The sequence below is a fragment of the Lepidochelys kempii genome, chromosome 8 (genome assembly GCF_965140265.1).
Source record: "Lepidochelys kempii isolate rLepKem1 chromosome 8, rLepKem1.hap2, whole genome shotgun sequence".
Classification (NCBI taxonomy): domain Eukaryota; kingdom Metazoa; phylum Chordata; order Testudines; family Cheloniidae; genus Lepidochelys; species Lepidochelys kempii.
Window position 1 is genome coordinate 74,714,764 of NC_133263.1, and position 26,727 is coordinate 74,741,490.

At 41.3% G+C, this 26,727-nt stretch overlaps 3 protein-coding genes and 1 non-coding gene across 10 annotated transcripts in view; 2 read left to right on the forward strand and 2 right to left on the reverse strand.

Annotated features, from left to right (window-relative positions):
* The window catches only part of DIPK1A (divergent protein kinase domain 1A), a 40,617-nt gene extending 31,117 nt beyond the window's left edge, over positions 1 to 9,500 (forward strand). For all 6 annotated transcript variants that reach the window (XM_073357060.1, XM_073357057.1, XM_073357059.1 and 3 more), the window contains 3 exons: positions 139 to 246; positions 2,216 to 2,392; positions 6,516 to 9,500. In XM_073357060.1, the coding sequence (XP_073213161.1) occupies positions 139 to 246; positions 2,216 to 2,392; positions 6,516 to 7,328 (1,098 nt within the window). In that variant the 3' untranslated portion in view covers positions 7,329 to 9,500. The remainder of the gene's footprint in view (positions 1 to 138; positions 247 to 2,215; positions 2,393 to 6,515) is intronic.
* Positions 9,501 to 12,501: 3,001 nt separating this feature from the next.
* Positions 12,502 to 21,527, reverse strand: RPL5 (ribosomal protein L5). Of its 2 annotated transcripts, XM_073357065.1 has the most exons (8): positions 21,419 to 21,527; positions 20,108 to 20,177; positions 19,899 to 20,014; positions 18,413 to 18,547; positions 17,750 to 17,952; positions 16,506 to 16,683; positions 13,434 to 13,522; positions 12,502 to 12,663 (listed from the first exon to the last, which is right to left on the reverse strand). In XM_073357065.1, exons 1-8 carry the CDS (start codon positions 21,419 to 21,421, stop codon positions 12,564 to 12,566), a joined length of 894 nt encoding a protein of 297 aa, XP_073213166.1. In that variant the 5' UTR covers positions 21,422 to 21,527; the 3' UTR covers positions 12,502 to 12,563. The 2 variants fall into 2 exon arrangements, with proteins under 2 accessions (XP_073213166.1, XP_073213165.1); XM_073357064.1 differs by lacking the exon at positions 21,419 to 21,527 and having other exon boundaries at positions 20,108 to 20,210.
* LOC140916682 (small nucleolar RNA SNORD21) lies at positions 16,914 to 17,009 on the reverse strand. Its single transcript, XR_012160596.1, has one exon. It is a non-coding gene; the product is annotated as a small nucleolar RNA SNORD21 (small nucleolar RNA).
* A 105-nt stretch (positions 21,528 to 21,632) lies between the features above and the next one.
* EVI5 (ecotropic viral integration site 5) overlaps positions 21,633 to 26,727 on the forward strand; it is a 155,701-nt gene continuing 150,606 nt past the window's right edge. Inside the window, exon 1 of the mRNA XM_073357054.1 lies at positions 21,633 to 21,650. The gene's annotated coding sequence lies outside the window, so the exon portion shown is untranslated. The remainder of the gene's footprint in view (positions 21,651 to 26,727) is intronic.

Here is a 26,727-nt window from a genome sequence, read left to right on the forward strand (position 1 = left end):
CATTTCAGAGTTTGTACAGCTTTTTTCTCATTTTACCGGACAAAAGCATAGATATTGGAAAAGCCAACAGGTGTATTGTTTCCTCTTTCTGTTCTTCAGTTCTTTCTAGAAACTATTTTCCCCTTTCTTATCTTTCAGTGTGATAAATATAAGACTGGAGTTATTGATGGATCAGTCTGTAGTAGTCTTTGCGCTAAAGAAACTCTGTATTTTGGAAAATGTTTGTCAACGAAACCCAATAACCAGGTATGACTTTATTTATATGAGCTAATCATATGATTCTTTATCTAAATCAGGTTTGGGGGTTGTTTTTTGTAGAATATTAAACAGGTCTTATGTAAAATGAGTTACAGTTAAATTTTACTTATTTAAGTTTTGCTCACTGAGATATTCAAGGGATGAGAATTTTAAACAAGGGATCTTGTTGGCACAGCACTTATAATCCCATTCTAAAAGTGAGAAATCTGAGCTGTCAACCAGTATAGAACACTATCTTAGAAACAGCAGACAACAATTCAGAATAATGTTTGATTCTATTTTACAAGGATGATACTTGTCTGAATTTTGTATTTAATTCACATTTCTGTTTCCATGAAATAGGATGTTCGCCACTCAATCATTTTTAACTCTAGGCATTTTAAATCCAATATGCTCGGTTCAGCAAATCTGTGATAAATTGGGTAGTGGGGGAAATGAGGACAGTGATTTAGATAAACACTACAGTCCAATAAATGTATAGATTTGGTATTTCTTAGTGTATTTGATGATTCGGCATATCATATTATGCAGATGTATATGCATGCTTTAAGTAATACTGTGTAACTCTCTACTTCTCTAATTTTACAAATGCCACTTTTAAAATGCTGAAACTTTAAATGTACAGTAAACCTATACTTGATATGGACCCTGCACTAGAGCAGCTATGAAATCCCATTTCATAATCCCAACTATCCTATTTCATAGTCCCAACTATACATATCAAATGATAGGGTCTAAATTAGCTGTTACCACTCAAAAAAGAGATCTTGGAGACCTTGTGGATAGTTCTCTGAAAATATCCACTCAATATGTAGCGGCAGTAAAAAAAAGTGAACAGAATGCTGGAAATAATTAAGAAAGGGATAGATAATAGGACAGAAAATATCATGTTGCCTCTATATAAATCTATGGTATGCCCACATCTTGAATACTGTGTGCAGATGTGGTCGACCCATCTCAAAAAAGATATATTGGAATTGGAAAAGGTTCAGAAAAGGGCAACAAAAATGATTAGGGGTATGGAATGGCCTCTGTATGAGGAGAGATTAATAAGACTGGGACTTTTCAGCTTGGAAAAGAGATGGCTAAGGGGAGATATGATTGAGGTCTATAAAATCATGACTGGTGTAGAGAAAGTAGATAGGGAAGTGTTTTGTTTACTACTTCTCATAACACAAGAACTAGGGGTCACCAAATGAAATTAATAGGCAGCAGGTTTAAAACAAATAAAAGGAAGTACTTCTTCACAGAATGCACAGTCAACCTGTGGAACTCCTTGCCAGAGGATGTTGTGAAGGCCAAGACCATAACAAGGTTCAAAAAAGAACTAGATAAATTCATGGAGGATAGGTCCATCAATGGCTATTGGGCAGGAATGGTGTCCCTAACCTCTGTTTGCCAGAAGCTGGGGATGAGTGACAGGGGATGGATCACTTGATTACCTGTTTTGTTCATTCCCTCTGGGGCACCTGGCACTGGCCACTGTCGGAAGACAGGATACTGGGCTAGATGGACCTTTGGTCCGACCCAGTAGGGCCATTCTTATGTTCATTACACGGTCACTTCCAAAAGTGCCAACACGCCAGATCCATTAAAGGTTTTGACAGTGTGCCTGTGTTCCGGTACAGTGTGCTTCCTCTCTCTCATCTTGCCCCACCAAACCAAAATAAATGCCTCTTATCAGCTTTAATGGAGAAGGTGCTGATGCCATTGTATAAAGCACACTTTTCATGGAGCATGGGCCTGTTGCTCTTTAAAATCGTATTTGGATGCAGTGGTCTCTCTTAAATATGTTTTAAAGTGGCACAGTGTACAGGGAGTTGCCACTACCAGTCTGAATGCTGGTTCCTTGCAGTTTCAATGAGCAAACCCAGCATTCTGACTCAGGACAGTAGAAGACAGGAGAGCTTTTGAAGAAAATTTTATGCAACTATCTCATTGTCTTTTTTCTTCATAGAGATATTTAGGAATCTGGGGTAATCTACAAGGTGTTATAAAATGCCAGATGGAAGAAATTATTCATCTTGATCTTGGAACTGAACCAGAACCAAGAAAAGAAATAGTTCTATTTGATAAACCAACTAGAGGAACTACTGTTCAGAAATTCAAAGAAATGGTATATGGTCTTTTAAAAGTAAGTATATGTCAAAGAAGAGAAAATGAGCATAAATGCTGATTCTCACCACATTTATTTATTTATTTTATTTTTTGCCTGATTCTCTTTTGTCTGTTTGTTTGTTTTCAGCAGGAAGAGTACACAAATTAAATGTAAAGTCAAAACCTACTAAGCTACAATTCCAGTTAGGTTAGGGATGACCTTTTATTTTAGCCTTGAGAACAATTTTCATATTTGTTCACTTTAAGAACCTACTGTGATTGTGGAAAAACTCAGTTATGTTATAGGCTACAGTGGTTGCTGGTGAGTAGATCATATGAGCATGAAAAATTTCTGACCCAGAGTTACATGTTAGAGACAATCATGAGTAATTTAAAAGAAAAACAAAAATAGAGGGGTTGGGGTGGCATGATAGTTATTGGAATGGAAGCCAGCATGCAACTTTTACATGTTTAAGGCTTCAGCCTGTTTTTGGCCCTTAAAATCTTAAACTACTGTTTGGAACTGTGTTGTAGCCTGGTCCCATGACATGGTTGTATTTATAATGCTAGTGGTGTCCCGAAGGCCCTATTCATACTGGGATTGAATCCTCTAGAACTCTGCTAGCATCAGTTTTGCTAACAATTGTGACCAGAGAAATAGGTATCTCTTCCTCTGCATTTTTTTTCTGCACCATACTAAAAACTATTCCTATCCTATTAAGTAGTCTGCAGCTGAGTTTTCCCAATATAGAAGTATTGATATAAGGATATGTTTACACTGAGGGTTTTCTGAACTTCTCCCTCCATTACTCTAATACAGACTAACATGGCTGCTTCTCTGAAACCTGTCATTATGTCTATCAGTAACTATCATTATGTAACTCCAGTAGTAATAGCAACTGTGGCAGTGTGAGTTTAAAAACCAAACAGAAAATCTGATAACTGATCTACAGGTGTCACTTACCCCTGCTCAGAGCAGGTCTATGCAACATGATGGTAAGAATGTTGGTGACGGGTTTACACTAGTGGTTTCCCCTATAATTAACATTGGTGGAGCTGTAAAGATGCTAGAGTAATTGCAGGACAATATCAGAAAATGTTCTGTGTAGATAAGGCTTTGAAAAAATGTCCTGTCTATACTGGTCATAGATGTGTGTAGCACAGTTCTGATTCCAGAAGAGACAGGACTTCCCTATTCAAAAGCGCAGCAGTCGTGCTGGTTTGTTAAACCAGTGAAATGAAAGTTATTATAGTAAGTGACAGAAGACAGAACTAAGTATGAAAATACATTTATTAGTATAGGAGTAGTACTAAGATATTAAAAACATATTTATGACTAGCTAGAAATTACTGTATTCCTTGTTGTAATCTCTTGTCACTATTGCAAGACTCAAGCTTTAATCAGCTGAATCATAGTAAAACAAGCTCTGTTTATTATGAAATGTTGTTTGAACACAAAACTTTTGTAGCAAAAGAACCACAAAATGTTTGTATTACAAGTAGGGTTGTCAAACGATTAAAAAATAATCATGATTAATCGCACTGTTAAACAGTAATAGAATACCATTTATTTAAATATCTTTGGACGTTCTCTACATTTTCAAATATAGTGATTTCAATTACAACACAGAATACAAAGTGTACAGTGCTTACTTTATATTTATTTTTGATTTCAAATATTTTCACTGTAAAAACCAAAAGAAATGGTATATTAAAATTCACCTGATATAAGTATTGTAGAGCAATCTCTATATAATGAAAGTAGAACTTACAAATGGAGAATTATGTATAAAAAATTACTGTATTCAAAAATAAAACAATCTAAAAAAACTTTAGAATCTACAAGTCCACTCAGTCCTACTTCAGCCAATTGCTCAGACAACAAAGTTTGGTTACAACTTGCAGGAGATAATGCTGCCCACATCTTATTTACAATGTCACCTGAAAGTGAGAACAGGCGTTTGCATGGCAGTGTTGTAGCCGGCATCGCAAGATATTTACGTGCCAGATGCGCTAAAGATTCATATGTCCCTTCATGCTTCAGCCACCATTCCAGAAGACATGCGTCCATGCTGAAGACAGGTTCTGCTCAATAATGTTCCAAAGCGGAGCGACCAATGCATGTTCATTTTCATCATCTGAGTCAGATGCCACCAGCAGAAGATTGATTTTCTTTTTTGGGTGGTTCAGGTTCGGTAGTTTCTGCATTGGAGTGTTGCTCTTTTTTAGACCTCTGAAAGCATGCTGCACACTTCAAAATCTGGAGAGGGGTGGAAGGCACTTCAGATTTTTAAACCTTGGGTCTAGTGCTGTATATTTCCTTAGAAATCTCACATTGGTATCTTCTTTGTGTTTTGTCAAATCTACTGTGAAAGTGTTCTTAAAATGAACATGTGCTGGGTCATCATTAGAGACTGCTATAACATGAAATATATGGCAGAATATGGGTAAAACAGAACAGGAGACATACAGTTCTCCCCCAAGCAATTCAGTCACAAATTTAATTAGTGCATTTTTTTTTTTTTTTAAATGAGCATCATCGGCATGGAAGCATGTCCTCTGGAATGGTGGCCGAAGCGTGACGGGACATATGAATGTTTAGCATATCTGGCACTGTAAAGGTTCGGACTCAGCCTGTGGTGCCTCCTGCTGGTAGTCGTCGGGAATTAGCTCACCAGCTGTCAGAGCGCCCTCTGCAGGCCGGTGATCCGCCTTCCCGCCGGCCCCCATGTCCCTCCCAGGACCCAGTGCCCTTTTCTCTGGGGTACCGCCACACTCTCAGGTTCTGGGTCTCCCCACCCAGGGGAACCCCCAACCTCTAACCTCACCTCGCCTCAGTCTGGGCTACTGCTAGTCCCCACTTAACCCCTGTTCTCTGGGGCCGACTGCAGTGTAAGCACTACTTATCATAGGCAAGGGGGGTTTAGATCTGCTGCCTCTGCCTACCCATGGGCTGCCCCTGTGCAACCCTACACCTATTCGGCCTGTAGTCAGGCCTGCAGCCTGAGGCTTTCCAGGCCAGAGCTCCCAGCTCTTCTGGCCCTTCCCCAGCCCTGCTCCAATCTGGGTGTCTGCTCGGCACCTTGCAGCCAGGCCCTTCTCCCTCTACAGGTAGAGGGAGACTGACTAGGCTCCTGGCTCACAGCCTCTTCTAGGGGCCAGCTGGACCTGATTGAGCTGGCCACAGCTGCAGCTGCTCCCTTAATCAGCCTGGGCTTTTCCCCACAGCCCCAGCCCTCCCAGGGCTGGCCTCAGCCTTGTCAGGGCCGGAGCGGGTAACCACCCCACTACAGGCACATAAATATCTTGCAAATGCTGGCTACAAATGTGCCATGCAAACACCTGTTTTCACTTTCAGGTGATGTAAATAAGAAGCCATCAGCAGTATCTCCCATAAATGTAAACAAACTTATTTGTCTTAGCAATTGGCTGAACAAGAAGTAGGACTGAGTGGACTTGTAAAACTTTAGAGCTTACATTGTTTTGTTTTTGAGTCCAGTTATGTAACCAAAAAAAATCCACATTTGTAAGTTACACTTTCACAATACAGAGATTGCACTACAGTACTTGTATGAGGTGAATTGAAAGATAGTATTTCTTTTATCATTTTTACAATGTAAATATTTGTAATAAAAGATAATATAAAGTAAGCACCTTACGTTTTGTTTTCTGTGTTGTAATAGAAATCAATATGTTTAAAAATGTAGAAAAACATCCAAAATATTTAATAAATTTCAATTGGTATTCTATTGTTTAACAGTGGAATTAATGGCAATTTTTTTTAGTTAATTGAGTGAATTAACTGTGATTAATCGACAGCTCTAATTACAAGATACCTAACATAATTCATTAAAGACTCTTACTGAGGACAAGGTGCGAAGTTTTAGGACTTAGGAAAGGAAGAAAACACATACTTTCAGTGCACCATAGACATGAAAGGACCACTCAGTATAGTCCCAAAAAGCACTGTGTATGTATCGTGTAGTGAAACCAGAAAAACCAGAGCATGACCATAGACACTGCTGTAGGTTCCACATGCAGCTGAGTAGAATGGTAAAATATTTCACCGAATATAAAAACACAGGACACATAACCAGTTTAATAGATTTTAGAAAAAAAAAAAGTATAAGGAATTAAATATATATATTTGTTTTTTCTAGAGAAAGGTGGGTGAACAGGGAAATCTTTCTGAACTGGTTAATCTCATCCTGTCAGTTGCTGATGGAAACAAAGATGGTCGAGTTTCCTTACCAGAAGCAAAGTCGGCATGGGCTCTTCTGCAGCTAAATGAGTTTCTACTTATGGTGATCCTCCAGGATAAAGAACACACCCCAAAATTGATGGGGTTTTGTGGCGATCTCTATGTGATGGAAAGAGTTGAATATACCTCTCTCTATGGAATAAGCCTTCCATGGATCTTAGAACTTTTCATTCCCTCTAGTTTCAGAAGAAGCATGGACCAGTGGTTTACTCCATCATGGCCTAGAAAGGCAAAAATTGCTATAGGGCTTTTAGAATTTGTGGAAGACATTTTTCATGGACCTTATGGGAATTTTCTTATGTGTGATACCAGTGCCAAAAACTTGGGTTATAATGATAAATATGACTTGAAAATGGTGGACATGAGAAAAATTGTGCCAGAAATTAATTTGAAGGAATTAATTAAAGATCGTCACTGTGAGTCTGACTTGGACTGTGTTTATGGTACAGACTGTAGAACTCTATGCGACCAAAGTAAAATGAAATGTACCACAGAAATAATTCAGCCCAACTTGGCAAAAGTATGCCAGTTACTAAAAGACTATCTGCTTTGCGGTGCTCCATCAGAAATACGTGAAGAGTTAGAGAAACAACTGTATTCTTGTATTGCCCTTAAAGTCACAGCAAACCAGATGGAAATGGAACATTCTTTAATACTAAACAACTTAAAAACTTTATTGTGGAAGAAAATATCCCATACAAATGATTCTTAGTATCTTTAACCACAGAAGAAAACATTGTTGCCACTATAGGAGATTTACCACTTTTTATCAAAAGCATCTTTGGCATTTTTAAAATATTTCTTCTTAGCTCAGAATTCATTAACTTTCCTAACTCTAACTCCAGCAAACACGAGTATTACAGTGCTTCTCAGAGAGAGAATGTGCCACTTAATGAATTGTCTGGCAGAAGTTACAAGAGCCTTGTGGTTAGAATGCTCTATCATGGAAATAAAAAACCATGTGCTTGCCCTCTCCTTGCACTTTGGCAGAAGACCCTAAATTGGGGTCTCCTGCTGTCAATATTCACTGTGCTACCATATTGACTAATTTTAACTTTTTTTTTTAATGCTGTGACTAGCATCATTCATTTGTAAATATCCACTGAGAATTATTTTTTTCCAAGTAGTGTTACAAATGCTAGCCAAAAGACCCACCACTATTAGAAATAATGTGCTTGAGTCCAAGAGACTCTTTTGAATGAAGTGAACATTTTGAGGATGAAGTTTACTAATAACTTAGCATGGCAGAATTTGCACAATGGAAAATTTTTAAATTGCTAAACTCAGTGTGACAATTAAAATTTATTCCAGAAAACGGGGTATTTTAGTATGAGAGATTTTTAGTTAGATTTTGTTTGTATACACTTTTTTACCTCATACTTACATATATATTGAATGTTACTACATTAGCTGAAAGTTCTTAATTAAACGTCCTGGTACAACATGCCATGTTGGAAGCTAAGATTTTAAAATATGTATTATATATTTAAAAAGTCGCATATACTAGAGCAACAATATACCATTACACAATGGGGAAATAGAGAAGCTACGAAGCCTGAGTTTTGAAATGTCAGTAAGATATAAGGAAAGTTAAGCAGTAGCCAGTTTTGAAGCCAGGGATTTTGTGGACTAGGTGATTCTAAAAAGGTCAGGAGTTAAAGAACTTGAATAGTTTTGGTAGCTGCAGTGTGGTAGCCTTTATAATGGAGATCCTCATAGTAAAGGTTTAGAGTCCTTAGTTTGACTTAAGTATCTAAAACTACATTTCTAACACTGATCTAGTCTAAAAGTTTGATTTTGTAGCTAAGGCTGTGTGGCAAGATCAGCCTTGCATTTACTCTTTCCTGGTTTACTTTAAGAAATGTCTAAATTAGAGCTAGGCCTAAGCCACAGGATCGAATCTAGAGCCTGATCTGGATTTCCCTAAACTTTGGAGGTGTTCATATATGGAGTTTTTTGTTTCTATTTGGGCCCATCTTTACCCTAAGCATTAAATCAATAATTAGTTTATTATTGGAAATATTCTCCTTAGCATGTTCTTGTTTAAATTTTTACAGGGTGCTAGGTTTATTCTCTGCACCTCTGAAGCAATGAGTGAATACTAGACTTGGATCATGAGGGAAATAACTTGAAATCTCATCTTAACTCCCATTTGTCCACATTCCACACAGTTCTTGACTTTGCTCAGGAGTGGCTCGAGTCACAAATGAGACTTTGCAAATCTGTGTGTAAAGCACTTGTGAACACTGCTTGGTATTCATCCATTACTAACCCTTTGTACGCACTTAATTCACTTCTAACTTTTGTTCAAGGGAGATGAGGAAAAAACCTTTTATTTAAAAAGTGTTATTTAAAGTGTGTTAATTCTTTTACTGCTTTGCAGGTCTTTTGTGTTAAACACGCTTCTTAAATTATTATTAGTATCTGGATTCAACAAAATCCTTGTTCACGAAGGCATATAACAAACATACTTAGAGAAGGTAAAATCATCCATTGTCCTTCCGTGTATGCTGTCCGAAGTATTTAATTCTCTTGTTGTAGGTGTAATTTTGCTTTTTTGTAAATATTCAGTTGTTTGACTCTTGCACAGTATCTACCATTCTGCTGTCTCCTTAAAATTGACTATCTGCCTTCCAAGAGGAGGCATTAATATATCTACAACTAATAAAGAAACCAAACATTAAGTATATCATTTTCTTACCAGATAATCTGAATGTGAATCCTATTATGCATTGAAACTATTGAACAAAATAGTGTGGATATTTTAAATGTTTTTTGGATAACTGGAAACTTGTCGACAATGCAATTTATTGTACATTTTGATCGTTACTGCACCAGGAGCTTTCATTTAGAGTTTTGTTTACAATAAATCAAAGGAATCCTTTCCCTCTTTTACAGCAGTATTTATTCATAAATTAACACTGGGTGTTTGAAAAACTCTTAAAAGGAAAGCTTATCTTAAAATAACTTCAGATGTCCAGCTTCAATTTGATTCTTAATTTAAATTCTAGAAAAGGAGCAAGTCATGTAACTGAACCCCAGTGAAACGTTTAGATTGAATACATAAATCATATCTTGTTTGTCCATTGTCATTGGCAGAGAGTCAAATTAATGGGTGTTTTATTCTTAATGTAATCAAGGGATGACTAATTCAATTGAATTATTTAAAGTGTTTCAAGGGACTTGAGCTCTTAACTCAAATGTTTTGAAAATGCAAGCACTGTAGTAATCTATACTGATCATTTGTAAGATCAAGTATAAATTCCTATTGTGCCAACTAAATATTACAAAAAGCATCTGAAGCATTAGGTTATGGACTCTCTTCAAGGTAATTAAGCAAGTGCAATCAGTGGGACTAATGTGCCTAAAATTAGCATGTGCTTAAGTACTATTACAAATTCACTTTTCATTTTAAAAAAATGCTGTCTGAAACAGACTACTGGCAGATTAGTTTAGTCAACAACCGTGGGCACCTTTTTCCCACTTAGTCTTTCACTGGAAATAGTGTAAATTGGTAACAAATGAGAATGGAAAGCATTGCTGGATGCTTTTAACCCCTGCCCTTAGTTGGGGTAGCCAGTGGAATTGAGTTGCCTGCCAGCAGGCCCTAATGTGTTACTCAGTTGTAGAATCATGCTCCAGAGCTTTTGTTTAAAAAGTTCCAACTCTCATGATTGTGTAACAAAACCCAGCTTCCGTGTAAACCAGTGTAGCATCAGTGTAGCTAGCTCTAATCAAACTACCTGAGACCCCAAAAATCTGATACTAAAACCAAAAATATGGGGACCATGTAAATGAACTTAATACCAGGTGCTATATTAGTGATAGTCACATTTAATTATCACTAAAGCTGCTGACAAATTTAGGTTGAGCTTCTGCAGAGTACAGGACTTGTGCATCAGATTGGAAATTTATCCCAAAAGTCTCATTAAGACGAGCAGTTACAGGGCAAACCATTAATATTTTTTTCCCCTACAGGGAATAGTTCTGAGATGCTATAGCTTCTCTTGTGTGATATACACATTCACTATAAAACCCTAGACTGCTAGCGGAGGGAATGGTGGCACCTAGTGGTAATGAAACTTTGTTTCAATAGTAGAGTTAGAGGGAGGTTCTTATTTTGAGTGGGTTTACAAAAACTACAGCAGTGCAAACACTTAAATCATGACATTTTACACCCCCTTCCCACTGCAGGTGGCCATAATATTAGAACTGTAATTTAACTAGTACCTTTCCTTTAGCAAGGTACAAGAGCAGTTCTTCACATGTGTGTACAGAGGAATTTCCAGGTAACCTTGCAAGTTTTGAAATAACAGATTAGATTACATAATTTGTCAATTCAGTAGTTTGTTTAAAAACAGACTACACCAGTTCCATTACTTCTCGCCCCACACCCAACAGAGCCTCAAACTTTTTTTTCCCCTTTGCAGTAAATTCAATTAACAATTGGATTCTTCCTTAATGAGCTCATTACTGCTTAATTTTAATTGGAAGACAATCCTGTTCAATAGTTTCCTAATTCCACTAACAGTATGAAAAGTTAAAAGGCAAGAACAGATTAATGTAAGCAAGGTTTTAAAACATGGAATTAGCCTGTAGTAAGAATGCGATTGGCAGTACTAGTTTTTGGTTTTATTTAGTGTTCATCTTTCCTTCAATAGCAATTGCTCCAAATGAAACTGGATATTCCAAAGAACACTAGAGATTAAAATCAACATTGGTAGGATAATTCATAACTCAAGGTATCCCACTGTTTCAATTATCTAGTTTTCATGTAGATTTTTTTTAAAAAAATTATTCAATGCATCTTCTCATTGCACAGCAATAATGGTATCACTTTGTTGCTAATGAACTGGAAGAACTCTGCAAGAAAGCTCATATGCTAGCATTGCCACCAATATTCTTTTACATTTTCTTGATACTGAGTGGGCTACCAAATCCACTGAACACTACATTTTTGTCCTTGAGCAAGATTACACTTGCCCAAGGACAAAACTGATGGTGGGATGTGCCAGCTAGGAGTCTCTGCAAGGGTTCTGTGTGCATCAAACAAACTCCTCCAGGCGAGTGGTTTCCAACCCCCTCTGCCAGGAGCAACTTCCAAACCAACTGCTGGGCAGGTGTGATGCTTTGGCCCCTTCAGACTGCAACTCCAGAGCCTCCCTGAACTGGGCAGATATTGCAGAGCTGTTGCTAAAGGAGCTGTCCCACCACCTCCTCCCAGCCAGGTGTGGCCCCAAGAGGAGGAGGAGAAGGGCTTTCATGCCCTGGGAGAGTGTCTCACAGCACTAAGCAGAGTACAGCAGGTTCTTAAAGGACCAGACCACAGCCTCGCTGGGGCAACAAAGAGGAGACAGAGGCACGGTTTCTGACTTGCGCAGCCATATGTGTGCAGTTAATAGTGGCAATCAGTGTCTCTTGTAAAGTATACATTCTTAGTTAGGAGGAATGGATAATCATGTACATACATAAACCCATTTAATTAACACTAATTTTCTTTTGGCTGTTATCTAGACTCACCAACGCCTATGACTTGTTAGCAAACTGTATTTAAAAAAATCTCATCTTACTTTCCATTTCCAATGCATAAAGCTAAAACTTCAGTAGAACTAGACAAAGATAGTGTACTGAGAAATAGAGCCAGTGCCAAAAATTCACAGGGTGAGGAAGTCAATAGGTGACAAAATGAAACTTTACAACATTATCCAGTGATCTGTGAAATACAGTAAGTTGGATCCTTAGACATACTAAGTTACCTTGAAGACAGTCATCATGGTTCTAATGCTGTAGAATATTTTGTAAGCCTCTTTTTCAGACAGTTTGTTTGGACTTTCATTTAGATAAAGCATCTTTAGATCAAATGTCAATAAGCCAATGCTACACAGTTGCTGGTTCAATAAGTTTATTGTACTCATCAAAGTCTTCATAGAAAATTGTGGAAGATATCTTAGCTATCAGCTGTACGTTCCTGGGCCCGAAGGAAGCTAGCCTTCTTCTGAGCAACACGATCTTTCTTCTGGGCAAGGGACAACTTAGGACGGTTCCATCTGCAATGCAAACACGGTATAAATACACATGGCAGTAATAGTAAATCTAAGTGCCAGAACACCAGAACTTACATGACCATAAGGAATGAGTGTGAGATTTATATTATTATGCCTAGGAAATAGTGTTTCAGAGAGTACTTTCTATAGCACTCTTTTAGTGGTTGAGGCAATGGATTAGTTGGTATATCACAACAAGGTTTGGTCACATTATGGAAGTGCACCACGTTTTTCACTATAGTATCCAGTTTACAACCAAGGGAAATAATTCTAAGGTGTGTGGCGGCAGCACTGTCCAACAGGTGACTAGCCTAGATGGACCACCAGTCTGATGCAGTATACCAGTTATGTTCCTAGATCAGCGGTTCTCAAACTGTGGGTCAGGATCCCTAATGGGGTCACCAGGGCCAGCCTTAGACTTGCTGGGACCCAGGGCTGAAGCTGAAGTCTGAGCTCCACCCCCACCCAGGGCAATGGGGCTTGGGCAGTGGCCACCTCTTCCCCCCACCCAGGGTAGCAGGGCTCATGCTCCAGCCCCCACTCAGGGCAGCAGGGCTCAGGCTCCAGCCCTCCCCCAGGGTCATGTAGTAACTTTGTTGTCAGAAGGTGGTCACGGTGCAAAGAAGTTTGAGAACCCCTGTCCTAGATCATTTCTGAAACATCCAGTTTTAACACTAAACAGGGACTGGAGGAATTAATTAACATTAATGCCACAGCTCCAGAAATTTGCTTTGTAACAGGCATATCTAACTCAAAGAAGGAAAAAATTTTACCTCTTCTTTTTGACTTCTCTCTTGGGTTTCTTTTCATGGACTGGATTCTCCCGTATACCAGCATGGGCTTTTTTATACATTTCTTCCATCTGCAAGAAATACAATGTAGTCCATAGTCATGAATGTTAGAACTTCACTCAATGCATACAAGTTGGGAGCTATCCCACTGCCAAGAACATACCAGTGAGTAGAGAAGGAATACTGACTGACATCAAATGTGATCTCTCAACATCTGTAACAGTCCTACAGAGAGGGCTAAACCAGACTGGGAACAGAACACAGCCTCCTAAGGTGCTAAGTCTTCTTCCCAGAAAGAGTAACTTAGAAGTAACTTAAGACAGAGCAAGGCTATGTCTACACTGCGTACCTTACAGCAGCACAGCAATGTTGTAAGGTGCGCTGTGTGATCGCTCTTTGTTCTCCCCTGACAAATAAAAACCACATCTAACAAGGGGCAGCAGCTTCGTCGCCGGAATGTGGCTCCCACTGACGAAGTGCTGCCCACCCCGGCACTTTTCGTTGCTAAAACTTGTCATTCGGGAGTCATTTTTCACATCCCTGAGCAACAAAAGTGCCAATGTAGACAAAGCCTAAGATTCAGTTCAAAGGAGTGCCTTAGAAAGACAATAAGCCTGCAACACCCACAGGAATTGTGCACAGACATGCACTACAGATTTCACACTAGAAACTTTCTTCTGCAACCTATCTTAAGTTCTAGAAATGCTGCTGACATCAAATGCCACCCTTTAACCAGAAGTGCACTCTTGTGCGCTGGAGATAGGACTTTAGCACAAAAAAAAGTCATCCTTCAGCTAAGAGCATGGTTAGCTTTGGAATCCCAAGAAACCTTCTCTTTACAGGGAAGAGTCTCATTGGTCTCTATCTATGGTGCTTAGATGGTCCCACCAGTTACTATAGCATAGTATGAGCACCTCACAAGCTCACAAAACCTGTGGCAGGCAGCGAATAGAGGCAAAGAGAGACTAAGTTAGTTGGCCAAGGTCACAAGAAGTCTATAGCGGAACAGAGATTTGCACCAGAGTTTCATGAAACCCAGGACAAGCATCCTAAACACTAGATCACCCTTTCTCTGAAGTCTATCCATGTTATGTGCATCGCTTTTGCAAAATGTCTCCTTCCTCAACCTAAATTAAGAACTAGCTCAGGAAGTTCTCTAAATGAAACCGGAATGTTTAGTATGCCCCAGGCAAAGGAGGAAAACTCAAGTCATGCCAGTTTCTCCAAAAGACTGTATGTGTCTGAGGGAACATTTAGTCAGGTTTTGGTTCAAGCTAGTGATTTACAACAATGGCCATGTGTGAATGAAGTAATCTGAACTAAAAAACATGCACTTTTTCACAATAGTGGTAGTGTTTTGTACAGCTGTGGCTCAATAAAGATAGAAATTTTATTTTTAATGCAAGGGTGAGAGAATGGCAGAGTCTGGGTCCCTAATTCTTAAGCCATGCAACTGATGAATTTATCAGTTAGGTGTTGGGTGATCCCATCAGAAATCACTTAGTTGTGGGAGATAAGGGAAACAGACAATAGCTGCACTAAAGCCCATCTCTAAACAGAGAACCTCCACCTTAGCAAATTTGGAAATACAAATTCCTAGTTCTTAAATAGCACTTTTCAGTGGCAGATTTCAAAGTGCTTTAAAAAGGAGGTTAACATCTTTATCCCTATTCTATAGATGGGCTAACTGAGGCACAGAACAGTAGTGATTTGCTCAAGACTACACAGCATACCAGTGGTACAGGCAGGAATAGAACCCAGGGCCACAACTTCCCATAAAGTGCTCTATACACTAGACTAAGCCACTACTAAGGAACAATTCTGACTGCTTTAGGTAAGTTTTCTTGTCTAATATAGAGGTTCTCTTTAAACATGGAATGCATCTAAACCACATCTCAGAGACATTTCCCCTCCCTTCATGACTACAGTATATTCCTGGCAACTGCACACATGGAAGAGTACCATTAGTAGTCTTTAATGCAGATTAGTGCCAGTGTAGACAGTGCTATGTTGGCGGGAAAGCATCTCCCACTGGCACAGCTACCACCCTCGTTGGGGGTGGTTTAATTATACCAGCAGAAGAGCTCTCTCCTGCCAGCACAGAGTGGCCATACAGGGGACCGTACAGCGGCACAGGTCCAGCTATGTAGACACAGCCAAAGTTATTTCAGTAAAAATTTGTCTGTTGGTCAGCCCTGAAAGGATTTTGAAAGCTTACAGCTCTTTAGCCTATCTAGTGTATGGGCAATAAGAAAGAGTTCTTACTGTAAGAAGAAGACTTGACTACAGAATTCATGGCAATATAAACTGCTTCAGAGAATATAGAAGTTAAGATTATAAATGCCAAAGTTTCACTGTAATTTTCATGGAATTTCTTAAATATTTAGTACACTAAAATTTAGTTGGAGTTATTTTAAGACAAGACATTAAGACAAAATGATTTACAAGAAACCAAAATAATACCTAAAAATTAACAAGGGGCTATATATAGTGTTCTCACATTGTACTGCTATTTAATCAGCTTTTTCAAGTGATACAAACAGAAGGTTCTCAGAGAATCAGGAGTGACAGGGAAACAAGTAAAAAACGTAACAGTAGGACAGGCAAGAAACCATTGGCAACGAAGAGTTAGTTGGAGGAAGGGTAACAAATTATTCTGGTAGAACACAGTGTCATGGAAAGGAGTAGATAGTTCCTTGGTCTGATATTTGTCAAGCAACACATTTAACAAGCTGTTAAGCTTTTTGATAGCAGGTCACACCTTTAGCATCTTTTTGGTGGATGAAGCATGTAGTATGACAAGAGAGGTCATATATTTGGCCTTCATTACCAGCTGTTGGTTCAGGGAACGTGTCCAACTTTTAAGAATCATATCGCTAGGTTTGCAGAGGCCTGGCATTGGAAGTACCACTCTGGTCTGATAACATGCTATCTATATGGCCCACTTTATTATTTTACAAAGTATTTGCATTACTAGCATAAGTTTTAAACAAGACATTATCTTTTAGTGCCACTACTAATATGCAATTAATTTACAGACAAACAATGTCTTACCATGTCAGGTGTTACATTGTTCTTTATATACTGGGAGAACTGTTTTTTGTAAGCATCTTCATCCTCCTCCATCAGGTAACGCATGTAACCTGCAACATTCTGACCCATGATGTGTGTGCGATGAACCTCTGCATTGAATTCTTTGCTTTCCGAGTCATAACCAGGGAAACGTTTGGTACTATGAAACACGAGTTACAGGTTAGTGGTTAGAATCTTATATCACCTAATCCAAGTTGGTTTAAGAAGTTCTTTAAGATTCAGAGACTGCATTCTACAAGTCTCAAGTGACTGATACAATATAGCTCCTTGACAGGTAGCTGGAAAGCATGACCAACGAAAAAGAATTTAAACCAGCTGACAGATTATGCTTTCTCTAAGCAAAGTTAAGAAATCAACTTGACATCCTCAGCTGCCATCAGTCCCGTCTTGAAACAATGACATACGTCATACACAGACCGAGGACCAACTACAGACTGCTCAGTCACTGGGGTATCATCATATAGCAGCCGAGTTAGAGCAGACAGAAGGCTGACAGCCTAAAAAAGAAAGCAGCAACACTGAACTTTCCCCTTTTCCATTAACTTATCCCAGCGACTGTTTGCAGACTATTTTTCACACCTGCATTCATAGAAGCAAACAAACAAACATCAGAATTAGGTAATGCAGACGACAACCTTGAGTCATGATCGTTCACTGATTTTAGCTTAAAGCAGAGGTTGCCAGGACTTCTACACAGAAACGTGTGCCACCACTGTAGACAGATTTTAGATTCTGGCCCAAGTTTCCACTAATAGTTGTATAGAGGGCCTAAGGCCAATGATCATTTTGAACCTGGTGTACATAGTTTCTCAAAATAAAAAGTCCAACAATAGGAGTTAAGACAGATTTAAAAAGAATTACACATTACTACAAATTGTTTCTATGGCACTATGAACAGTAGGAAGTGTTTATTCTGTTTAACTGCAGTCACTAGATACTCAAAGTAGAAGGTAATTATATTGCTGTATTTTAGTAACCTCTAAATAAGCATTAATCTTTCTCCCTTAACTTCAAGAGTCCTTTGAAGGAATGTCAATAACATCTACTGAAACAAGTAAATACAACTTGGATTAAACCTAGTTACCACATTAACAGGGTCACTCCACACTGAATTGAACTAACCTAAGGTGAAGTTAAAATATCACTACAATGCATACAAAGATGTGAAGTCTCCCTTTTGACCAATTTATCTGAGATTAAGTTACCTATGAGGGATGGACAGGCCACCATCCACTGCGCCCTTTAGCGCACCGAAGACTTTGTTTCCAGTGGTAGTTCTGGCAAGACCTGCATCCAGGTAGCATGTAAAAGCACCAGGCTGTCCATCCACACTTTCCACATTATATTCATCACCAGTTACTTCAACTTGGCCTTCATAAATCTTATCAAGGCCAAATTTGTTCAAAAGCTGTAACAGGAACAGTACAGTGTAAGTATGTCTTCCTCCAGAGTTCTCTCCACATTTAGGTTCTTTGATTTAAGAGCCAAAAGGAAGTGTTTTCATGTTGCAAGACAATCTTAATAAAACTTGGTTCTGTATTTGTGGCAGTACCCAGGTATTCTACACTGGTGCTCTCTCAGTAATAGTGCATACTAATCTCATCTTCAGAAGGTTTTAACAGCAACCACTAAATAAATCTGTGCATACTTTAGCCCACCGATGTTTATCAGACAGTCACATTGGGGCAAACAAATCAATCTACAAATTCAGGGTTTTTTAAAATAAATATTTAGAACACAATTCCAAATAATTCAGTGGTACATACATAAGTGGAACCCTCTGTTTTGTAAGACAGACTCCTTTATTTTCTGCCCATCTACTGAAGTAAGCCCTTTGACATTTAGATATAAGTTTAGTGGGTACATACCCTGCGAGCCAGCAGCAGGCCCGTACAATAGGCTGCAGCATAATTGGTCAAACCCACTTTCACACCATACTTTGGCAGCTCATGAGAGTAGGCAGCACAGACTATCATGTCGCCTTCGATCCTGGCATATGCAATCTGACAACAAAATAAACGTTAGTGTTCTCACACTGGTTATAATATTGTGGGCTCAATCTGCCTCCCGTCTGCATGTGGAAATCCTACTAAAGTCAATGGGAGTACTGCAAGACCTCCACATGCAGGTTTGGAATACACAAGTTTAGATCTAAATTCTTCATCTTTCCTCATTTAAAACATGATGATGAAAGGTTTGAAAATAAACCACAAAATTTAAAAAATTTAAAAAAAAGTAGAGTTGAAGTACAGCTGTGTGATAATGCAGCCTCAATACTGCTTCTTCTGTTGCATCAGAGCTAAACTGACAAATAGAAACAGGCACTTCTATCTGAGCCTCGCCCCCTACCATTACAATAGTTAAGATGACAACAACAGTTATTTTCTTAGTTTCCCCTTTGTGTATTTGACAGCAATTACATCTAGTCAACTTCACCGTTCATCTGCATTCAGATATTTCCCCTAGTTGTGTGGTACTTTCAGACAGCAAGAGGAAGGAAAGTGTTTTTAAAAACTTGAAGAGGACTAAGGGGTATGGGCAGCATTTGTAGACAGTCTACTTTTTATTGCAGTTATCTGTTGTCCTGGTTTCTACAAACTTGGACTGTGATATAGTCTTCATTAAGGACTATAAAAACAACCTATATGAAGTTTCCAAGTTTAAAGTGTCCTTTTGCACAGACAAGGAAAGTCTATTCACACAGAATTCAAAAGGTGTCACAGAATCAGAGAATATCAGGGTTGGAAGGGACCTCAGGAGGTCATTTAGTCCAACCCCCTGCTCAAGGCAGGACCAATCCCCAACTAAAATCCTATGATTCAGGATTTTATGGACAAGCTGTTAAAAGCACATTTGCTTCTGGAGCCAACAGAATCTTTGGGGGTGAGGAGACCCCACAACAGTGAAGGAGTAGAATCTAGCTGTCAAAACCACATGGTCAGTCTTGCTTCTTTCTGCCTATGGAAGTTGGGGATAGCTCACAGTGCACCTCATTCTGAACTGAAAACTAGCACTCAAAATTAAGAAAACTTCTTCATTTCTGATTCAGCAGTGAGGGTTTGAACTGCCTCTGAGTGTCGATGCAGTTACGTGAGTTCAACTGTATTTGTACCATGAGAGCTTATTCCCCATCTGGGAATAAGCACATTTATACCTGTATAACTGCATCCATGATATAACTGCAATGCTTTATCTAGAATGAAAAAAATCACACTCCTAACACACATTGCTATACCACTACAAAAACTGTGGTTAGACCAGGCCTTAGAACGCAGAGTTGCTTTTTTCCCTCCTTAGTGTAAAGATAAAAAAGACAGTGCTTTGGTATAGCCAAGTAAGCAAAGAAATCCTTACCTGGCAGATAATATCTCTGTTGGTAATGCGTACTATCATCCTGTATTTAGGGGTGTTATACTTGTTTTTATCTTGAATCACCAAACGCTTACGGGCATAATAATCAGTCTTTCCCTCTGAAAAGACAATAGTTTTAGTGTGGACATGAGAAACAAACAAGGACATACATCAATATAGTTTACTTTGAGCTATGGAAAAATTAACTGTACCTCTCCTTCTCCTGAATTTCACTTGGTACCTCTTGAAGTAGGCCTTATTCTTGACAACTTTCACAAACCCCTTGAACAAAGAAAACATAATTACAACTGGACATAATTATCACAGCACCAAGAAGTCTAGTGATGGCTATCCTGAATTAAAAAGTGTCTGTGGGGCGGGAGGAGGGGTTGAAAAGCTAGAATATACAGTGTTTTCTTAAACTAAACACATTAAAAAATCAGAAGTTATCCCAAGGGAAAAGAGGAAAGCAACCTTCAAATTCTAACTTAAGGCACATCTTACTGTCTTATTTCATGTGGATTTATGTGGAGAAATACAGCAGAGGCTCATTAGATGTATACATATTCATTAATTAGATACTTCTTAAAAGTATGTTACCCAAATAAACGAATTTAATCAATTACCATGTAATCATAATTACTTTCACAATCAAACATGCTCTGTAACCTTTTGAGCCAGATAATAGTGTCAAAAAGACAATTAGCAGCTTTAATGTCAACATGATAAGAAAACTTCCAACCACTCTCCACTACTTATCACTGACCACACTAAGCTGGCACATTTGCATCAAAGCCCACCTGTGGCAACGAGGGGAAAAGACTACTGGTATGAAACAGGCGCTGCCAAATTTGAAGCCAACAGCCAGTTGCTAGAGAGGGCACAGCGCATTTTCACAGCAACCCAGAGAGACCGAAAAGCAAGTGCTTTGCTTCCCCCCCCCCCCAGCTCATATAAACCAGAAACACCCCGTGACCTGCTCCTCCCCCCACCCCTCCATCTCACTCGCAGCTAGAGGCAGCGCCGAGCACAGCCTGGCCATACGCTAGGCCAGGGCCATGCATGCGCGTCTCCGGCTGCCATGCGGAGCCCCACAGACATGGCCCGGCGCTCTCCACCGCACAGCGCCGGCCGCACTCGGAGACGCATGGCGGAGACACCCCGCCCGCCGCTCCCTATAGCCCGGAGACCGGCGCGGGCGGAGAAGGGGCGATGACAAGGAACCGAAGCGGGTCTGAGGGGGGCAGGCACGGGCCTGAGGAGCCAGCAGCTGAGGCGCTGTGCGAGGCCCCTGCCAGCGGCTACTGTCCCCGCGGAGCCGCCGGCCCTGTCCCGGCAGCAGCGGGCCCGGGCGGCGGGGGCGGCCATTAGGCCACGCTGGAAGCTGCTGCAGCCGGGCCCGGGCGCCTCCCCAATCAGAGTCCATCGGGCCGGCGGGGACGGCGCTGGAGGCTGCAGCGGCCGCGGGGGCACCAGCCCGTATCCCCCCTACCCGTGCTGGGCCCCTGGTGCGCGGTACTGACCATTGCGCCAGGTTCTGTCCCGTCTCGGCTTAGGCCGGGGGCCGCTCCGCGCAACGTCCACAGCCCGTAGCACTGGGGGAAAAGGCCGTGCCCACTGCGCAGCCGCAGCACCTAGCCTGGCCGACGAGGCGGAGGGAGTCGTCGCCGCGAGAGAGGGCCGCCGTGCACTCCAGGGGCGCGAACGGAAGTTGGCGCCCCCTCCTGGGAAACAGAGAAACCGCACGCCGGAGCCGTGAGTGCCGAGGAAGGTTCCGGCTCCCGGGAATGGCCGCGCCCCACTTGCCAATGGCCTTGCTTAGCTGAACAACTTTATTTGAGCATAAGCTTTCCTGAGCTACAGCTCACTTCGTGGGATGCATTCAGTGGAAAATACAGGGGGGAGCTTTATATACACAGAGAACGTGAAACAATGGGCGTTACCATACACACTGTAACCAGAGTGATCAGGTAAGGTGGGCTATTACCAGCAGGGGGGGAACCTTTTGTAGTGATAATCAAGGTGGGCCATTTCCAGCAGTTGACAAGAATGTGTGAGGAACAGTGGGGGTGGGGGATAAACATGGGGAAATAGTTTTACTTTGTGTAATGACCCGTCCACTCCCAGTCTTTATTCAAGCCTAAGTTAATTGTATCCAGTTTGCAAATTAATTCCAATTCAGCAGTCTCTCCTCGGAGTCTGTTTTTGAAGTTTTTTTGTTGAAGAATTGCCACTTTTAGGTCTGTAATCGAGTGACCAGAGAGATTGAAGTGTTCTCCGACTGGTTTTTGAATGTTATAATTCTTGACGTCTGATTTGTGTCCATTTATTCTTTTACGTAGAGACTGTCCAGTTTGGCCAATGTACATGGCAGAGGGGCACTGCTGGCACATGGTGGCATATATCACATTGGTGGATGTGCAGGTGAACGAGCCTCTGATAGTGTGGCTGATGTGATTAGGCCCTGTGATGGTGTCCCCTGAATAGATATGTGGACACAGTTGGCAACGGGCTTTGTTGCAAGGATAGGTTCCTGGGTTAGTGTTTTTGGTGTGTGGTTGCTGGTGAGTATTTGCTTCAGGCTGAGGGGCTGTCTGTAGGCAAGGACTGGCCTGTCTCCCAAGATCTGTGAGAGTGATGGATCATCCTTCAGGATAGGTTGTAGATCCTTGATGATGTGTTGGAGAGGTTTTAGTTGGGGGCTGAAAGTGATGGCTTAGTGGCCTTCTGTTATTTTCTTTGTTGGGCTTGTCCTGTTGTAGGTGACTTCTGGGTATTCTTCTGGCTCTGTCAATCTGTTTTTTCACTTCAGCAGGTGCGTATTGTAGTTGTAAGAACGGTTGATAGAGATCTTGTAGGTGTTTGTCTCTGTCTGAGGGGTTGGAGCAAATGCGGTTGTATCTTAGAGCTTGGCTGTAGACAATGGATCATGTGGTGTGGTCTGGATGAAAGCCGGAGGCATGTAGGTAAGCATAGCAGTCAGTAGGTTTCCGGTATAGGGTGGTGTTTATGTGACCGTCGTTTATTAGCACCGTAGTGTCCAGGAAGTGGATCTCTTGTGTGGGCTGGTCCAGGCTGAGGTTGAGAGTAGGATGGAAATTGTTGAAATCACGGTGGAATTCCTCAAGGGCTTCTTTTCCATGGGTCTAGATGATGAAGATGTCATCAATATAGCGCAAGTAGAGTAGGAGCATTAGGGGATGAGAGCTGAGGAAGCGTTGTTCTAAGTCAGCCATAAAAATGTTGGCATACTGTGGGGCCATGCGGGTACCCATAGCAGTGCTGCTGATTTGAAGGTATACGTTGTTCCCAAATGTGAAATAGTTGTGGGTGAGGACAAAGTCACAAAGTTCAGCCACCAGGTTTGCCATGACATTGTCGGGGATACTGTTCCTGACGGCTTGTAGTCCATCTTTGTGTGGAATGTTGGTGTAGAGGGCTTCTACATCCATAGGGGCTAGGATGGTGTTTTCAGGAAGATCACCGATGAATTGTAGTTTCCTCAGGAAGTCAGTGGTGTCTCTGGGAGTGCTGGTAGCGTAGGGCCTGAGGAGGGAGTCTATATAGCCAGACAATCCTGCGGTCAGGGTGCCAATGCCTGAGATGATGGGGCGTCTAGGATTTTCAGGTTTATGGATCTTGGGTAGCAGATAGAATACCCCTGGTCGGGGATCTAGGGGTGTGTCTGTACGGATTTGTTCCTGTGCTTTTTCAGGGAGTTTCTTGAGCAGATGGTGTAGTTTCTTTTGGTAACCCTCAGTGGGATCAGAGGGTAATGGCTTGTAGAAAGTGGTGTTGGAGAGCTGCCTAGCAGCCTCTTGTTCATATTCTGACCTATTCATGATGACGACAGCACCTCCTTTGTCAGCCTTTTTGGTTATGATGTCAGAGTTGTTTCTGAGGCTGTGGATGGCACTGTGTTCTGCACGGCTGAAGTTATGGGGCAAGTGATGCTGCTTTTCCACTGTTTCAGCCCGTGCACATCGGTGGAAGCACTCTATGTAGAAGTCCAGTCTGTTGTTTTGACCTTCAGGAGGAGTCCACCCAGAATCCTTCTTTTTGTAGCGTTGGTAGGAAGGTCTCTGTGGGTTAGCATGTTGTTTGTAGGTGTGTTGGAAATATTCCTTGAGTTGGAGACGTCGAAAATAGGATTCTAGGTCACCACAGAACTGTATCATGTTCGTGGGGGTGGAGGAGCAGAAGGAGAGGCCCCAGAGATAGGACAGATTCTTCTGCTGGGCTAAGAGTATAGTTGGATAGATTAACAATATTGCTGGGTGGATTAAGGGAATCACTGTTGTGGCCCCTTGTGGCATGTAGTAGTTTAGATAGTTTAGTGTCCTTTTTCTTTTGTAGAGAAGCAAAGTGTGTGTTGTAAGTAGCTTAAATTAACTTAGGCTTGAATAAAGACTGGGAGTGGATGTGTCATTACACAAAGTAAAACTATTTCCCCATGTTTATTTCCCCCCCTACGGTTCCTCACACATTCTTGTCAACTGCTGGAAATGGCCCACCTTGATTATCTCTACAAAAGCACCCCCCCATCGCTCTCCTGCTGGTAATAGCTCACCTTACCTGATCACTCTTGTTACAGTGTGTATGGTAACGTCCATTGTTTCATGTTCTCTGTGTATATAAAATCTTCCCACTGTATTTCCCACTACATGCATTCGATGAAGTGAGCTGTAGCTAACGAAAGCTTATGCTCAAATAAATTCGTTAGTCTCTAAGGTGCCACAAGTACTCATCTTCTTTTTGCGGATACAGACTAACATGGCTGCTACTTTGAAACCTTGCTTAGCTTGTCTCTCTAGACTTTCCTGCAGAGCTCCGGGTTCCCCATCGAACCCCCCTCGGCTCCCACACATCCGCATCTATTCGTTAATCCACTCAGAGGTCCTCAGGCTCCCGTCTTCCCCAGGCACCGAAGGACACACACAGGGATCCCCTGGCTCCCCACGCTTTCATCTCACCCCTCCCAGAGGTTCTCCAGGCTCCCTCGCCATAACCCAAGCTTCCCCAGAACTCTCCCACCCAGCGGGATTCCCTTGCTCCTGGAATGTCCCAATGCAGCCCTCCCCAGGAATCCCACTCCCCTCCTCCTGGATCACTTAAGCTTTGCTTCCGCTTGAAATTTACTTTCTGTCCACAGTGGCTCTTTTTTTAAGAGCGAAGGCACCCTTCCCTCACAATTGTGCATCTTCTTTGCAGCCACTGGAATGCTTGATTACCTACAGTAAAAACAACAAGGAGTCCGGTGGCACCTTAAAGACTAACAGATTTATTTGAGCATAAGCTTTCGTGGGTAAAAACCTCACTTCTTCAGATGCACGGAGTGAAAATTACAGATGCAGACATAAATATACTGACACATGAAGAGAAGGGAGTTACCTCACAAGTGGAGAACCCAGTGTTGACAGGGCCAATTTGATCAGGGTGGATGTAGTCCACTCCCAACAACAGATGAGGAGGTGTCAATTCCAGGAGAGGCAAAGCTGCTTCTGTAATGAGCCAGCCACTCCCAGTCCCTATTCAAGCCCAAATTAATGGTGGTAAATTTGCAAATGAATTTTAGTTCTGCTGTTTCTCTGTTAAGTCTGTTTCTGACGTTTTTTTGTTCAAATATGGCTACTTTCAAATCTGTTATAGAATGTCTGGGAAGATTGAAGTGTTCTCCCGCTGTCTTTTGTGTGTTGCCATTCCTGATGTCCGATTTGTGTCCATTTATTCTTTTACGTAGGGACTATCCGGTTTGGTCAATGTGCATGGCAGAGGGGCATTGCTGGCACATGATGGCATATATAACATTAGTAGACATGCAGGTGAATGAGCCTCTGATGGTGTGGCTGATGTGGTTGGGTCCTGTGATGGTGTCACTAGAGTAGATATGGGGACAGAGTAGGCAACGAGGTTTGCTACAGGGATTGGTTCCTGGGTTAGTGTTTGTGTGGTGTGGTGTGTAGTTGCTGGTGAATTGACACCTCCTCATCTATTGTTGGGAGTGGACTACATCCACCCTGATCGAATTGGCCCTGTCAACACTGGTTCTCCACTTGTGAGGTAACTCCCTTCTCTTCATGTGTCAGTATATTTATGTCTGCATCTGTAACTTTCACTCCATGCATCTGAAGTGAGGTTTTTACCCACCAAGGTTTATGCTCAAATAAATCTGTTAGTCTCTAAGGTGCCACCAGACTCCTTGTTGTTTTTGTGGATACAGACTAACATGGCTACCCCCTCATACGTACAGTAATAGTCACTGACAAAACCATCCTTAAGGCAGCGTTAAGTTTGTTTTGTGGTACCTTGTCCCCTTCCAGAACCACAAGTGAAGAGTTGAGGTATTTTAAACTTCTGAAAATCAGGAAATACAGACTTAAGGTACATGTCAACGCAGCCTTAAGTCTGCCACTCTTGAGGAGGCAATAGCCAGTGGCAATTATCTGTCTGCACTGCAGCTGTGTTCACTGTGTTAGGTGGCCCCCAGCCCCACTTGGTTGATCTGACCATCACCTTCCCTTCCTCCTCCCCCGCACCCCCGCCCTGCTGTATGTGTGGGGGAAGTAGGGTGAGCAGATGTCCCAATTTTATAGGGACAGTTCCAATATTTGGGCCTTTTTCTTATACAGGAGCCTATTACCCCCAACCCCCATCCCAATTTTTCACACTTGCTATCTGGTCACCCTAGGTGGAAGAGGTGCATCCTTGAGATATGCTTCATTTCAGTGCTGAGTACTGTAGTTTTTTCAATGGTGGAGCACAGGGGTCTTCTTGCCATGGGGATTGCCATCACTGATGGGGGATATGGGTTATGGGACATAGTTTGTGGGTT